This window comes from Pelophylax lessonae (genome assembly GCF_965119305.1).
Source record: "Pelophylax lessonae genome assembly, chromosome: 2".
Classification (NCBI taxonomy): domain Eukaryota; kingdom Metazoa; phylum Chordata; class Amphibia; order Anura; family Ranidae; genus Pelophylax; species Pelophylax lessonae.
This window is the reverse complement of record NC_138769.1, coordinates 123,016,167-123,033,351: the sequence shown is the minus strand read 5'-3', so window position 1 is coordinate 123,033,351 and position 17,185 is coordinate 123,016,167. Positions and strand designations below refer to the sequence as shown.

General features: G+C 43.5%; 1 protein-coding gene across 1 annotated transcript in view; it reads left to right on the top strand.

The window, feature by feature from the left end:
• Window positions 1-17,185, top strand: part of TAOK1 (TAO kinase 1) — a 254,292-nt gene that overhangs the window by 211,221 nt on the left and 25,886 nt on the right. The window contains exons 15-18 of the mRNA XM_082244852.1: window positions 554-790; window positions 2,155-2,283; window positions 13,208-13,411; window positions 16,571-16,810. Coding sequence (XP_082100978.1) covers window positions 554-790; window positions 2,155-2,283; window positions 13,208-13,411; window positions 16,571-16,810 — 810 coding nt within the window. The remainder of the gene's footprint in view (window positions 1-553; window positions 791-2,154; window positions 2,284-13,207; window positions 13,412-16,570; window positions 16,811-17,185) is intronic.

Below are 17,185 nucleotides of genomic sequence, written 5' to 3'. Positions count from 1 at the left end.
TTCTAATATCGAACGGTTTTAGCGTTCAATTTTTTTATTGCTATCGATCACGTGACTATCGTGATACATATCGGTATCGTTTTATCGCCCAGCCCTATATATATATATATATATATATATATATATATATATATATATATATATATATATATATATATATATATATATATATATAATAAATGCACTGCATGTTGTAGCATTGTAAGCACTTCTGAGCAGGGCAATCATAATCCTCTTGTATTTTATTGTATTGTAACTGTATTGTAACTGTATATAATAATAATAGCATGCATATGTTTGTAATTTGTATGGTCACCCTGACATCTTTGGCTTGAGAATGTATAAAGACCTTACTATATTCACTTTGCTAGTAAGATAAAAAACAACTCTTTCAAAGCATTGTGCTTTATAGAAATTTCCTTACACATAGCAATGTTGTTGGTCAAGCGGCCTTTAAAAAATGCAGCACATACACTGTCCATATTTTAAAATAAAACAGATTAAAAAATAAGTTCATATAAGAAAACCAAGTGTTGATTTATTCTTTTTTCAGGTGACGAGGCAAATCCAGGAACATGAGCAAGACTCAGAGCTGCGAGAACAGATGTCTGGATACAAGCGCATGAGGCGGCAGCATCAAAAGCAGCTAATGGCACTGGAGAATAAGCTAAAGGCCGAGATGGACGAACATCGGCTCAGACTAGACAAAGATCTGGAAACCCAACGTAACAATTTTGCAGCAGAAATGGAAAAACTTATTAAAAAACACCAAGCAGCCATGGACAAAGAGGTGAACTGATAGGGTCTAAATATAAAGCAGTGTTAACCACAAAAGCAAAACATTTATTATATTACAGCTTACCATTTCTTAGATGCAATGGCAGCATTCATTTTCTTTTTTAGGCTTGCTTTCTTCTATTTTCACCTGGTAATCCAGCCAGTAAGTTTTTGTTGTTTAAAAAAAAAAAAAAAAAAAAAAGCTCTCAGCAGAATGTATCAGTTACAGGGATGAGACCAATTATCTAACACTAGCACGGTGGTTTACTATGATCAGCTTATTTTAAGTGGGTGTAAACCTCAGATATGAACAAAGCATGTCCCTCTATTGTGTTTGAATCCCTTCTGAAAAGTTTTTCTGACACCAAAGAAAGATGGTGACAGGTGAGGGAACTCCAGCTAATTGATAGCCTCAGCACTGTGTGAAGGGGTGTGTGTCCCTTCCTTCCCTCCAGTCAGCTCTCAAAGCTCTCCTCACTGAGCTCTGCAGAGTGTAATTTCAACTCTCTGCCTTTTTTCCTGAATTCTCAGCCAAGCTTTAAAAATTAAACACTTTTGAACGGCTGTGGAGAAAAGAGTGCAGACAAATAGGTACAACTTATGTAAAAGGATTTGTTTAATCTCTGTGTATCACCAGAAGAGTTACTTCACTGGGTTTATGCAAGATTTTACAGCCACTTTAGGTTTGTAAAATCTTTATCCCAAAATGAGAAAAAAATGCTGTAGCTGCTTATAAAGTATTAGCTGGAGCCTGGCTTCAATTTGTTACTGTATTTAAATCTGCTAGTAAATCGAACACTCCACACCCCCCCAGACTGACAATGCTGCTGTCCAATTATCTGGAGTGGGGCAATCTAATACAGGAGGTGAGTTACTGACCGGATGTAAAATTTATTAGCAGATCTAGAATCACTAACACTGAAGCCACATTTCAGCTTACAGTTTATAAGCAGTTAACGCAGTTTTTTTCCCCCAATTTGGGATAAAGGCTTTGCATGAATAAACAAGATGATCATTTGAATCACCCCTGCCAGTGTGAATTGATTCGTCTTGTCCATGTAAACTGATAAATTCTCCTGGAAAGCTTGTGCTGTGAAAAACCGATTTGCTGGTTGGTTCACCAGATGAAAATAGAAGAAAACTTAAAAAGGGTAGCCACACAGCCATCACAGCTAAGAATTGGTAGGTTGCAATATAATAATTGTTTGCTTTGGGGTTTAATGCTGCTTTTGAAAAAAATGTTGCATTTTAAAATTAATTTGCCCCTTTCCCACAAGTCCCCCCCCCCCCCCCCCCCAAGGCCATAGAAAACAAATATTCCCACCTATGTTAAACTGGAAGAAACTATCTGATTTAATGTGTATATTTTTACAACAGTTAAAACTGATGGCTAATGAAGAAAAGAAGTTCCAGCAGCACATTCAGGCTCAACAGAAGAAAGAGCTGAATAGCTTCTTAGAGTCACAGAAACGTGAATATAAGTTGCGCAAAGAACAGCTAAAAGAGGTATGGTTTACATCAGTGGTAGTCACTGTCCTAGATATAGGAGGCCTCCATTGCAATACCTGATGGTATTGAAGGGTCACATAATAATCAGCACATAAAATGTTAGTCAGATACTGCAGATATGCTCCAAAAGAGAATCCGACTGCAAAGATGCTGTAAGAGACCGACTCTGAATGTGCTGTAGCAGAGACTGTCAGCATATTATAAGACTTAGTCGAAGATCACTGTCAATACAAACCCATTTACAAAGCAATGCTTATGCACAGTCATCTTAACTACTCTCTCCAAGTTTGGTGTTTCCTACAACAAATTACATGATAAAAGACACAAGCATGAAAGCATGTGTAAAAATAGAAAAGGCAATTGGCAGCACAGCAAACGGTAAAGCATTTTGAAAGAAACCACTCAAACCCTTTAGCAGACGAGGTTGGCACAGTATATGTTTTCCCTTAGCATGCCTAAGTTCTGCTTCTTACAGTGCAGATACCGTGGTATGGCGCAGCAGTTCTGGTAGTGTGCAAATTGTAGTACTTGTTTTTGCCCCCATTTTTCATGAGCTGAACTCAAAGATCTAAGACTTTTTCTATGTACACAAAAGGCCTATTTCTCTCAAATATTTTTCACAAATCTGTCTAAATCTGTTAGTGAGAACTTCTCCTTTGCCTAGATAATCCATCTACCTCACAAATGTGGCATATCAAGATGCGGGTTAGACAGCATGATTATTGCACAGGTTTGCCTTAGGCTGGCCACAATAAAAGGCCACTCTAAAAATGTGCAGTTTTATCACACAGCACAATGCCACAGATGTTGCAAGTTTTGAGGGTGCATGCAATTGGCATGCTGACTGCAGGAATGTCCACCAGAGCTGTTGCCCGAGAATTGAATGTTCATTTTTCTACCATAAGCCATCTCCAAAGGCGTTTCAGAGAATTGGGCAGTACATCCAACTGGCCTCACACAACTGCAGACCACGTGTAACCACACCAGCCCAGGACCTCCACATCCAGCATCTTCACCTCCAAGATCGTCTGAGACCAGCCACCCAAACAGCTGCTGCAACAATTGGTTTGCATAACCAAAGCATTTCTGCACAACCTGTCAGAAACAGTCTTAGGGAAGCTCATCTACATGTTCATTGTCCTCATCGGGGCCTCGACCTGACTGCAGTTCGACGTTGAAACCGACTTGAGTGGGCAAATGCTCACATTCGATGGCATTTGGCACTTTGGAGAGGTGTTCTTTTCATTGATCAATCCCGGTTTTCACTATACAGGACAGATAGCGTGTATAGCGTCGTGTGGGTAAGCGGTTTGCTGATGTCAACGTCGTGGATCGAGTGGCCCATGGTAGCTGTTGGGTTATGGTTCGGGCAGGTGTATGTTATGGACAAAGAACACTGGTGCATTTTATTGATGACATTTTGAATGCACAGAGATGTGACGAGATCCTGAGGTCCATTGTTGTGCCAATCATCCATGACCATCATCTCATGTGGCAGCATGATAATGCACAGCCCCATGTTGCAAGAATCTGTAAACAATTCCTGGAAGCTGAAAACATCCCAGTTCTTGCATGGCCAGCATACTCACCTGACATGTCACCCATTGAGCATGTTTGGGATGCTGTGGATCGGAGTTTATACGACAGATTATCTTTGCTAAGGAGAAGTGCTCTCTAACACAGATTTAGACAGATTTGTGAACAATATTTGAGAGAAATAGGCCTTGTGTGTACATTGAAAAAGTCTTAGATCTTTGAGTTCAGCTCATGAAAAATGGGGCAAAAACAAAAGTCTTGCGTTTATCATTTTGTTCAGTGTAAATACCCTGGACTGTCCTCTTTACAAAAAGTGGTAATTTGGGGGGTATTTGTATTGTCCTGACATTTTAGTGCCTCAAGAAACTAGATAGGTAGTCAGTACATCAAGATTGATCCATTTTCAGTGATACGTAGCCTAGCTTGTAGGCCCTATAACTTTCAATCAAACTTATTATCATAGATTTATCAGGTTTTTTTTTTTACCAAAGACATGTAGCAGAATACATTCTGGCCTAAATTTATAATGAAATTTGATTTTATTGGATTTCTTTTAAAACAGATAGTAGAAAATATTGTTTCTCTTTCGTTCATTGACGGACACCGCTTCTGATCATCTTAACTATTGGGTTATACTGCCCCCTACAGGAGTAGGACACTAGGCATAAAAATAGTCTGGCTACTCCTATGGCAGTCCCAGGAGGTATATACTCCCTCTCTCTGCTATAGGTACTCGGATTCTCCTGGTTTCTGCGGGGTGGTGAATCTGGTGGCGTCCTCCCTCTACTGGGGATCGATTGGTGCTCTGTGGCTAGCAACCGGGTGGGCTGCCAGAGCGGTGGTGGTTGTCCCTTAGTGTTTTGCACTTTTTTGTGGGGTCCCCCAGGTGACTCATGGAGTCATTGGAGCACATCTCCCCACCTGATCCCCTCTCTGATGCACTGACGGCGGTCCTGGAGTCCTTGGTGTCCCGGATGAAGGTGCCGTCCGCCTTCCCCTGCCTCGTCTGTCTCATAAGATCCTAAATCTGATTCAAATGTGGGTCACCCTGCTGGGTCTGTGACCACACGCCCTGAATCCTTAGATAGTGAGGATTCCTCCACTTCTGCAACCGCGTACAAAAAGGCGCTGGTGGATGCACTTATTGTAGCTTTGCGTGAGACCTTAAAGATGAAGGACTCAGCTGAAGCTGTGGCAGAGGTGCAGGTTCCCTTTGGCATTCACAAGCCATCCAGAGCAAAAAATGTGTTCCCTTTCCCCTCCTATTTTGACAGAATTGTCACTAAATAGTGAGGACGACCAAAAGGTACCCCTTGGGGTCCCTATGCGATTTTGCTAGGCCATAACCCTATGGGAAGTCCTTTCTTAAAAAGTGGACTGTTCCACCGGTGGTAGACCCTCCGGTTTCCAGATTAATCAAGGCAACCGTGATTCCAGGTGAAGAGTCCCCGGCCTTTAACCATTTCAGCCCTGGAAGGTTTTACCCCCTTAATGACCAGGCCATTTTTTTGAGTTTTCGGGACTGCGTTGCTTTATTGCACAGTCGTGCTACGCTGTACCAAAATACAGTTGATGTCTTTTTTTCCCACAAATAGAGCTTTCTTTTGGTGGTATTTGATCACCTCTGCGGTTTTTAGATTTTGTGCTATAAACAAAAAAGAGCGACAATTTTGGAAGCAAAAACAATATATTTTACTTTCTGCTTTAAAACTTTCCCAATAAAAAAATTTTAAAAATCACATTTTTTTTTTTTCTGTTTAGGCCAGTTTGTATTCCGCTACATATTTTTGGTAAAAAAAAATTATTTAGTTTGCACAAAAGTTATAGCGTTTACAAACTATAGGATAGGTTTTTGGACGATTTCTAGCGGGTCTGCGACATTGCGGCAGACAAATCTGACACTAAGTGACACTTCTTGGGGACCAGTGACACCAATACAGGGATCAGTGCTAAATAATATGCACTATTACTGTATAAATGACATTGGCAGGGAAGGGGTTAATACTGGGGGTGATCAAGGGGTTAACTGTGCTCCTAAATTGTGCTTACTAACAAGGGGAGGGTCTATGACAAGCACACAGAGATCGATGTTACAGCTTAGCTGAGACACACAATCACATTGTGCCTGTCTTGACAGGAGAGCCGCCTGACTTGTTAACATAGGCAGGCGGACCTCCTGTCAGTTTCCCTGAAGATCGCGGGAGGCCGGCGGCAATCACGTCTGCTCCTCCCGCGTCTGGCTCCCACTGTGTCTAATCACAGCGGGAGCGCGGCTCTGGTGGCGTGCATGCGCTGCCGAGACCACAGGCACACAATTACGTAGCTCTACGTGATAATGCCCAGCCATGCTGCCCTGCCGCAGTAAATCAGCGCGAGACGGTCTTCAAGTGGTTAAGGGCCCGGCTGACAGGAAGACGGAGGCTGTGGCCCGCAATATGTACACCCTGACTGGTTTGGCACTGAGGCTGATACTCACCGCTGGCGGAGCAGCTGGCCCAGGGGCTGCATTTTATCTGTTGATTTCTCTTTGGATGCAGCTCCCCTAGTGGCTCGGCTCTTTGTTTCGGCAGGGGTTCTTCGGTGTGTCTTTTGGCTCAAATGCTGGTCTGCGGACCAGACTTCTAAAAAGGCCTTGGCTGATCTTCCCATTCAAGGAGATCGCTTGTTTGGTGCTACCTTGGATGACATCATTAAAGGTCTCACAGTGGGGAAAAGTACCTTTCTTCAGCAGGCTTCTAAGGGCAAGGACCCTCGTCGTAGACGTGTGCCCTCCTCAGCTCACAAGAAGTTTTTTCATTCCTCAGGGTCAACTGACAAGGGATCGGAGGCCTTCGGGACCTCCTCTGGAAGATCCAAGCGAACTTGGTCTGCTAAGTCCAGAGCGAGCTTCTCCAGACTCGCAAACAAGGCCCCTTCAGCATGACTTCTTCACTGGTTCCCGGACCTGTGGACTCCCCTTGTACAAGTCAGGTGGGTCCACGACCTACACGGCTACAAGATTGGGTTTCATTCTTACCCTCCAGTAAGGTTCTTCCTTCCAACGTGCGACTGTCCCCAGTCCGCTTTCAGGCTCTTTTTGGAGCAGTGCAAGACCTCGGAACATTTTTAGGGATTTTACTCAGACCTGTTTACAGTCCCCAGGAAGGAAGGCAAGGTGCATCCAATTCTTGACCTCAAGGCGCTGAACTGCTTTGTGCGGGTGCAGAAGCTCAGAATGGAGTCCGTTCGCACAGTGATGGCTACCTGCATCAGGGGAATTTTTCTTGCCTCTCATCGACATCAAGGACGCTTACCATCACATTCCAATATGTGTCGGCCTGCAGTGTTTCCCCCGCTTTGCTATGGAAGAGGAGCATATCAGTTTGTGGTGTTACCATTTGGTCTTGCCTCTGCTCCTCGGGTCTTCACAAAAATGTTGGCCCCAGTGCTAGCATTGTTACGCCAATAGGGGATTGCAGTACTGGACTATGTGGACAACCTCATTCTACTGCTCTGGTGGAAAAAACCTGGAAATCACCATACGAGCTTGAGGGTGTTTGGCTGGATTCTGAATTTTCAGAAGTCTGATCTGGTTCTTTACACAAAGCTGGACTATCTGGGTCTGACTCCTAACTCGGCCTTAGCCAGAGTGCTCCTTCCGCTGGACAAACTCTAGAAACTGCACGCTGTAATTCGTCTCCTGCTGTCCAGCAGATGGTAATCCTTCCGGACTTGCATGCGGGTGCTGGGCCTGAGGGTGTCTACCTTCGGGGCGGTTCCGTTTTGCACAGTTACATACAAGGTCCTGGCAAGGGAGATTCTGGCCAAATGGGACAAGAATTCGCAGTCTCTGGACAATCAGACCCGGCAGATCTGAGGAACAAGAGTCCCTGATATAGTGGCTTTGTGCTTCGGCTGGGAAAATCCTTCCTCCCCTTGTATTGGACATCCTCCCCTTGTATTGGACAGTGGTCCCCACAAATGCAAGCCTTTCTGGCTGGGAAGGCGTCCTCCACAAAATTTTTTCTCAGGGGGGTCTGGACACTGGAAGAGTCCAGACTACCGTCATATGTCTTGGTACTCCACTCAGACTGTGCCTGGAACATTGGACGAGTCATCTTCATGAATGTCCAGTGCACATTAAATTGGACAATGCCATGGCCGTGGCTTATGTCAATCACCAGGGGGGGGCACAAGAAGTGTCCTGGCAGCTCTGGGGTGTACCTGGTATTCTAAGGTAGGCAGAATGGTTCGTTTTAGCCCCCTCCACCGTACACATTCCCGGGGTGGAAAACTGGCAGGTGGATTACCTCAGTCGGCAGGCGTTGGACCAAGGGGAGTGGTCCCTTCATCCAGGAGGTGTTTCATCAATTGTGTCTCCGGTGGGGTATCCTCAAGGTGGATCTGTTGGCGTCCTGGCTCAACAAAAAGGTGCAGAGTTTTTTGGCTCAGTCACGGGATCCTCTGGCGGACTCCACGAATGCACTGGTGGCCCCGTGGGGTCAGTAACGACTAATTTTCACCTTCTCTCCTCTCAAGCTTCTGCGAAGACTTCTATGCAGTATCAAAGCAGAATGGATTCCGGTCATCATAGTGGCCTGGGACTTGGGTCACCGGGCTTGGTACGCCGATCTGGTGCGGCTGGTCACCGACATTACTTGGAAGCTTCCTCTCGTAGGATCTGCTGTCCCAAGGACCAATCTTCCATCCTGCTTTACAGTCCCTGGCTTTGATGGCTTGGCTGTTGAATGCCAGGTGCTGATGGATAGAGGTTTGTGTGAGTCGTGATTCCAATGCTGTTAAAAGCTAGGAAATCTACTTTTAGGAAGATCTTCCATCGTACATGGTTAATGAACAAAAGCGAAAATGGGGTTTTTGACTTGCGTAAAATCCATTTCTCTGATGTTTTTTGATTGACACAGCACCCACCCTTCTGCGGAGTTGTAATTCTTCTGACACTGCTTGTAACAAAACTGAGTACCTATAGCAGAGAGGAGGAGTATACCCCCTGAGACTGCCCATAGGCATAGCCAGACTTTTTTTCTGCCCTACTTCTGTAGGGGACAGTATAACCCAACGGTTAAAAAGATCAGGAGCTGTGTCCCTCAATGAACATCAGAGAAATAGATTTAACAGTAAGTCAAAAATCCAATTTTTTTTTATTTTTTATTTCCGCTCATTTTTTCGCTTATATTGCAAAAAAATAAAAACCCAGTGGTGAATAAATACCACTAAAAGAAATCTGTATTTGTGTGAACAAAAGGGTTACCACTAAAAGAAAGCTGTATTTGTGTGAACAAAAGGATTAAAATTTAATTTGGGTACAATGTAGCATGACTGAGTAATTGTCGTTCAAAGTGTGAGAGCACTGAAAGCTGAAAATTGGTCTGGGAAGGAAGGGGGGGGAAAGTGCCCAGTATTGAGGTGGTTAAAAAATAATTTTACGCCTCAAGATTACTTTAAACCGATAAAATATAAATTTTATTAAAGCGGACAAACTTTAGACTAGGGCCCAGTTCACGTTTTGTGTAGCGGAATGTGCCTTCCCACCACTTTTTTTTTTTTTTTTCCCATTGCTCTATTTCTAAGCATGTTGCATATTGGACAGGTCAGGATCAAATTTTGGCCCTGGCCCAGGCACGTTTTTTTCACCAGATAATCATAGCAAAATCTTAACTCAAATGTGAATGGGGTCTAAAATGGTGGTAGAACTACTTTTTTTATGTAACATGTTAGTGCAGCGGTTTATCAAGTACAAAATTACCTCAAAGTAAATTTTAAGGCGCAAAACACAATATATTATCCAAAATAGTTTTTAATGAGACATTAAGGGTCTCGTGAGTTTTCACTCTATTAGCTTCTTCCTTGGCCATGGCGGCTGCTTATAGTGACAGCTGGACCCAGAAGTGATGTTTTGTATAGTCACCCAATGCTTCCACATATCCCCTTGAACATCCGGGTTCTAAAAGACCCCCTGAAGTCTCAATTAACTACATCCCATCCGCGCTACAGCCTATATACGGCTGCAGCGCGGACTCGAATTTTCGGGAGGCCGTTTTTAAACGGCCTCCCAGAAGCAGGCTCCCCGCGCGCTCCCGCGAGCGCGCATTGGGGAGAATCTGTGTCGGCCGTGTCCCTTGGACACGGCCGATCACAGATCGTGGTGAATGGCCAATCACAGCGGCCATTCACCACGTGATCGGACCATCCAATGAGAGATGATCTCATATGTAAACATATGAGATCATCTCTCATCGCCGGCGCTCCTTCCTCACACGGAGCCTGCAGTGTGAGGAAGGAGGGGGAGCCTCACAGCGCTGGGGACACAGAGACATGTAATCAGGGCACTGATCACCAGTGCCCTGATTACTGCAAGGTAAAAAAACATACACACATTGCCCCCAACAGTGCCCACAGTGCCCGCCATCAGTGCCCACAATCAGTGCCCATAGTGCTGCCAGTCAGTGCCCATCAGTGCCTGCTCATCTAGGCAATGATGAGCACTGACTGGCAGCACTATGGGCACTGAGTGTGGGCACTGATGGTGCTGCCCACCAGTGCTCATCAGTGCCGCTCATCAGTGCCACCCGTCAGTGTCCATCAGTGCCATCCGCCAGTGCCCATCAGTGCCGCCTCTCAGTGCCCATCAGTGACGCCCGTTAGTGGCGCCTCTCAGTGCCCAGCAGTGCTGCCTCTCAGTGCCCAGCGTGCCACCTCTCAGTGCCCAGCAGTGCCGCCTATCAGTGCCGCCTATCAGTGCCGCCTATCAGTGCCGCCTATCAGTGCCGCCTATCAGTGCTCATCAGTGCAGCATATTAGTACCTCCTCATCAGTGCCCATAAGTGCCACCTCATCAGTGCCCATCAGTGCCGCCTCATCAGCGCACATCAGTGAAGGAGAAAAATTTATTTTCAAAATTTACTCGCAGAAAATAAAAACTTTTTTTTTTTTTTCAAAATTTTTTGTCTTTATTCTTTTTTTTTGTAAAAAATAAAAAACCCAGAGATGATTAAATACCACCAAAAGAAAGCTCTATTTGTGTGAAAAAAATGATAAAAATTTCATATGGGTACAGTGTAGCATGACCGCGCAATTGTCAGTCAAAGTGTGACAGCGCTGAAAGCTGAAAATTGGCCTGGATGGGAAGGGTGTTTAAGTGCACAGAAGGCAAGTGGTTAAGAACACATGGCACAACAAAATATTATCACATTTGGGACTTTTGGTCCCCAGTGTAATAAAAAAAGTAGAAAAATTAGTACTTGCACCCAAGCACTTAAATCCTCCTCGCCTAAAAAGATTTTGTGTGTTTCCCCACACATGAATGTAAACACATGTCAGGGGCACCTATGTATGGTTAACCCTACACCGATGACAAATCAGGGGCTTTTAACGTGTTGCCTATGGAAAATTATAGGAAAGTACCAACGTTTGATGCTGATTCAGATGTTACTTGGTGTAACATCATCTTTTATATTTTACCAAAAAATTGAGTAAAAAGTAAAATGTTGTGTTTGTGTGCCCCAAAATTAAATTTAGTTTGATGAACTGTTGCGCCAAGAGCATGTGACACAAAGCATCGAAGCTACCTAATCTTTAGACCTAAAGCAAAGCTTCCCCTGCCATACTTGGAACATATTTTTTGCAGGGGAATGTGGGTACCTCGTTTTTACAGGTTTGCGCTCCCACTTCAGCTTGGCGGTTCTCCAACAAATCCACGCCCCGCCTCCAGTATTCTGGGACATGTCACAGGTACCACGGGGTTGTGGGACCATTCGCAAAGCGCATGCACTGTGGGCAGCTGGGAACCCAAAGACCGGCGAAGGGCCAGTTGAGGACAGCAAAAATGAAGCAAAATAGGGTCTGGTAGTGGAAGGGCTAAAGCATTTGTTAAACTAAAAAAAAAAAAAAAAAAAAGATCCTACCTCCCCTCTGTAAATTTGACCACTGTAATCATGGCTCAGCACGTCATCTGCAGCCCTGTCTGCTCTACCCCCTCCCCCCCTGCCTGTCTGCTTGTCAGTGCCTAACCCCCCCCCCCTCCTCCTGCTGCACTTATTTTTAATTTTAATCTTCCTATCCCGTCTGTAATATAACAAGTGCCCTTGTGTCTGTGTTAGAGAAAAAAATATGCTAATTTGTACCTAAAGCAGATCAGCTCCTAGCGATCATATGACCGCTCGGCTCTCTCTCTTTCTCTCCTCCCCTCTTTCCCTCCTCGCCGGCTGACGTCAGCGGCAGTGCTCGGCCCTGCCCGCTGAAGCTGTCAGCTGGGCAGAGAAGGGATCAAAGAATTCAGCTGAGCAGCGGGAGCCGCTCTGATTTAGGTACAGATCAGCATTTTTTTTCTATAACACAGGGACACTTTTATTGTTATATTACAGAGGGGAATGAGAGGATTTTTTATAAGTGGCCTAACAACCACCTTAAAGATGAGGTCTCAAGTTGATATAATATGTTGCTTCTGAGCACCAATGTGAAAAAGTACAGAAGGTGGAAGATGACTTTTTAGTAGCAAACAAATGTGTTAGAGATCGTTCCATTTACCACTTTCTTACTGGGCACTTATACCGCCCTTCCTGACCAGGCCAATTTCCAGCTTTCAGCGCTGTCGCACTGTGAATGACAAATTGCACAGTCATGCAGCACTGTACCCAAACTAAATTTTTATCATTTTTTCCCCACTAATAACTATCTTTTGGTGATATATAATCACCACTGGGTTTTTTATTTTTTGCTATACTAAAAAAAAATACTGAACATTTAAAAAAAAAAAAAACCCTTTCATAGTTCCTTCACCGATGTGCGCTCATGGGGCTGCACTGACAGGGCGACTCTGACGGGGCACTGTTTAGCAGCACTGATATGTAGCACTGTTTAGCAGCACTGGTGTGCACTGATATGTGGCACTGTTTAGCAGCACTGGTGTGCACTAATATTTGGCACTGTTTAGCAGCACTGGTGGGCACTGATATATGGCACCGTTGGGACCAATGTCCCTGTAACAGAAGCCAGTTCGTGAGAAGAAAAAAAGCCAATAACCGGCTTCTTTTACTTCCGTGATCAGCTGTCATTGGCTGACAGCTGATCACGTGGTAAAGGGTCTGCTGTGATTGGCCCTTTACCCTGTTCCGTGATCAGCCGAGTCCGAAGGACTCCGCAATCACAGAGCATGCTGCAGGGGGCAGCGCAATCGCGTGGAGACGACTATTGACGCCCCCCCCCCCCCCGGCTCTGGAAGCCCATGCTGTAGCATTCTTTCGGCTATAGTGTAAGCGGAAAGTGGTTAAGAACTATGAAAAGATGAGGATGTGTATGTACGAAGTAATGAGCGCTGAAATATTGTTGAAAATAAACATAAAACTCATTGTGTTGTTTGGTCATGATGGCTGATGTGTTTCCTCATCAGGAGCTTAATGAAAACCAGAGCACTCCAAAGAAAGAGAAACAGGAATGGCTGTCAAAACAGAAGGAAAATTTCCAGCATTTCCAAGCTGAGGAAGAAGCCAATCTTCTGCGACGTCAGAGGCAGTACCTAGAGCTGGAGTGCCGTCGGTTCAAGAGGAGGATGCTGCTCAGTAGACATAATCTTGAGCAGGATTTAGTTAGAGAGGTAAGGTGCTGTTTCGAGCAGAACTTCATTGACATTTGTCTAAAACGGTTTACAGCATTTTATAATGTTGATAATATTACTGGCTGTTTCTTATAATCTCCAAGTGATTATCTATTGTAGTTTACACTGCTGCAAATGTAATTGGACCCTGGGACTTTTTTTGTTAGGCAGTGCACCAGTGTTTCATATTGTAACTGAATTAATTTATTCTTTCATAGAATAGTGGGGAGTTGACACCCAAAACTGCAATAGTAAGTAGCAGTGGTGCCTCTTGGCTGTGCAGTATGGCAAATTTGTAGGAATCACTAGAATAGCTGAACAGATTTACTTTAATAATCACTGGAGTAAATTACATATATGAACTCCTATACCTACTGAAATAATTATAAAAGGACAGTTACAGTACTAACAAGAATGTAACTGAAACAATCTGTCAATATATTTAAAACTAGTGGAATAATTGTAAAATTTTTAAAAAGCCAGTATAAGAATGGGTCCAAAATATATACTGGAATATTTGAAGAATGCAGCACAGCAAAATGCTAGTTCTTGCTGATCTTAAAGCTTATTTTCATTTTTTATTTAATTTGAATTAGTTTGTGTGGACTAAGTTGGTCCAAACAAACTAATTCACTAACCGTTGCAGCGCCTTTGTACGGTGTATATACTATATGTAGCCTCCGCTACATACAGTATACAGCACTGTGCTCCAGCAGTGGGATGAGAACTTCCCATCTTTCTCCCAGAACAAATTGAGTCTGGCTGAATGCTGCTCAGCAATTCAGAGGAAGCTTTGTATTCTACGAATGAATACAAAACTTCCTCTGGCTGAGGCGGAAAGGCAGGCTTATGACATCATGAACTCTGCTCAGACAAACACGGGAAATGTTGTATTCATTCAGAGAGAAACAAAGCTTCCTCTGAATCTCTGAGCAGCATTCAGCCCAACTCCATTTGTTCTGGGAGCAAGCTGGGAAGTTCTCATCCCACTGCCAGAATGCAGCGCTGTGTGTAGCTGAGGCTACATATACTGTAGTTTTTACAGGTCACACAGGCACTGCAACTGTTAGTAATGTAAATAGTTTGTTTGGACCAGCTTGGTCCATGTCTATTTAAGGTAAAAGAAACCTGAAGATCAGCTCTAAAATGTTTGTAAACTCTAACAATATGCTATTTATTAGCTCCCTTTTGCTGTTCATACATCTAGAAATATTTCTGTGCTCTTTGCTTCTGGACTTTGATCAGTTAGTATTGTTTCGTGCTATCTCAGTGGACTACAAAACCCCTCCCCCCTACCATGGAGAGGAGAAGAGGTGATGTTATGTAGTCCGAACATATTTTTATATATTCCTAAAGCAATTCTTGTCCAAGACATTTTCTTTTAAATTGCCATCTAAATAGATTTTCCCTCATGTTTTTCTATGCGGGCACCTGACGGCAGAGCTCCAGCTCTATCCCCTTCCTCTGATGATGATGTTGCAGCTGGTGGGTGTGAACTCTGATGGCTGGCAACAGTCTGGAACTTTGGAGGTCAGCGAATTACAGGATTGCACTATGGGGTTCAACAGCATGGTCTGCCAGCAGAGACGTCCTTGCCAGCTGGAGCATTGTGACTGCATAGAAAAACTGTATTTAGATGGGGTTTTAGTAGTGTACAGTATGTCTGCAGGGAGTAGCAAAGCTATAGGAAAGCAACATTTCATTTATTTATGTAGTCTTTTCTTCCTTTTAGAAATAACTCCGCTTTTGTTAAGGAAAAAAATGGGTGATTAGTGTACTTTGTAGGGATTGTAACAAACTTTGTTGCAGATTCCTACCTTTTGCGTTTCTGAAGAAATGGCTCTTTGTTTTTGTTCATGTGCTGAGTGAATCTGTAAGGTAGTGACTTTTTATTAATCAACTGCTGCACCTGTAGGGCTGTAATGAGGAAAATGTCTAGGTCTGCCTCCCTTTGGATGGTATTTCTCTTTGGGGGTATCTCACTAAAAATTACATTTGTGTTGAAGGGGATGCCCAAAATCTAAATTTGTACCTTTTAAGTAGAATTATAGGCAAAACTTTTTTTTATTTTTTTTATTTTTTTTTTTTATTTTTTTAATAGTATAGGAGGGGTATATCCCCTCTTGGTTCATTTTTTGCCATCTGTCCTATAGCCAAAACAGGAAGTGAGGAGAAATCCCTGCAAATCTAGGGATGCCATTGGGGACCCCCAGGCCACCAGAACTAGTGTCCCCATTGGAAGATTTACCCTCCATTACTTTTCTGGGTACAACTCAAAATTTGGGATTTTCTTTTAGTTTCACTTTTATTGATGTTTATGCAATTTATAGATATTTGTCTGGCGACAATCGCAGCTAAATCATGCCGCGATTTGAGTGCCATTGAAAATACCGGGTATTGCAAGGGCGCCCCGCAATTTGCGACGATTCAGAATCGGTGGCAAAATCACGACAATTCCGCCCGCGATCCAGTACACCATAGTGTGATCTGAGCCCAATAGCTTCTCCATTATCATTATTCTGGAGGGTTACAAAATAAAGGGTTGCTGTGGGCAGAATAGATTTATTAAATTGTTTCAAACATTCTGCACCTATCAGTCCACGCACACGCTTTAATTGAAATATGCATAGGTCCCCTTTGTGTAATGATATAATAGCTTTACTTAAAATGGTTGTAAAACCTTACATCTAATCCATGAAGTGACTGGCCTCAGGTGAAAAACAGAGATTAAACAAATCCTCTTACATAAGTACCTGTTTATCTTCAGTCTTCTCTTTTATACAGGTGTAGATATTATAAGGCTTTTCTGAGAGTTCAGAAAAAAGGGGGCGGAGAGTTGAAGTCACACTCTATGTAGAGCTCAGCGAGGAGAGTTCTGACAGCTGATTGGAGAGAAGGGACACACCCTTCTTCACACCACAACAGAGCTGAGGCTGTCAGTCAGCTGGAGCTCACTTCCCTGTCACCCTTTTTCTCCTGTTGTCAGGAAAACTTGTCAGAAGTGATTCATGTTGATAGCAGGGGAATTAAGCAGAGGACAGACGTGACACTTGGTGCTCTGGATTGAGACAAGTACACACTATAGACGGATAAGCTTTGTTCATATTTCAGGTTTCAGGTGTGCAACCACATTAAGGCAAATTTTTTTTTCTCTATTAGGAACTGAACAAGAGGCAGACACAAAAGGATTTGGAGCATGCTATGCTACTACGGCAGCACGAATCCATGCAGGAACTAGAATTTCGGCATCTCAATACTATACAGAGAATGCGTTGTGAGCTTATTAAGTTACAACACCAAACTGAACTCACAAACCAGCTGGAATACAACAAGAGGCGTGAGCGAGAACTAAGGCGCAAACATGTCATGGAAGTCCGGCAGCAACCCAAGAGTCTAAAGGTAACTGTTTATTATTTATGCTGACACAAAGTTAAGGCAGGTCTACACAGACAACGTGTAATCAGACTACTTATTCAAAATGCCAGATGTGCTTGCTGGGAGACAGTCTTCCATGGAGTCTATTTTAAAATGTTTTTATTTGTGCTAGCATGTTGACTTTGCTCTTGTTTTCTTCCAAATTGCCTAAAAACACGTGATAGTTGAAAGAAATGCCCCTTTTGCTGGGTTTTACAGCCATTTATTAGTGTGGGCTTAGACGAAATCTAATTTGAAAAGTTCCTTTTTTTTATTTGAAACTGAGCTGTTGATAGCAAGTGGTGGTAAGTGGCTTCCTTTTGTACAATAGATTGTTTTGATGGGGGAAACTGTAATGTG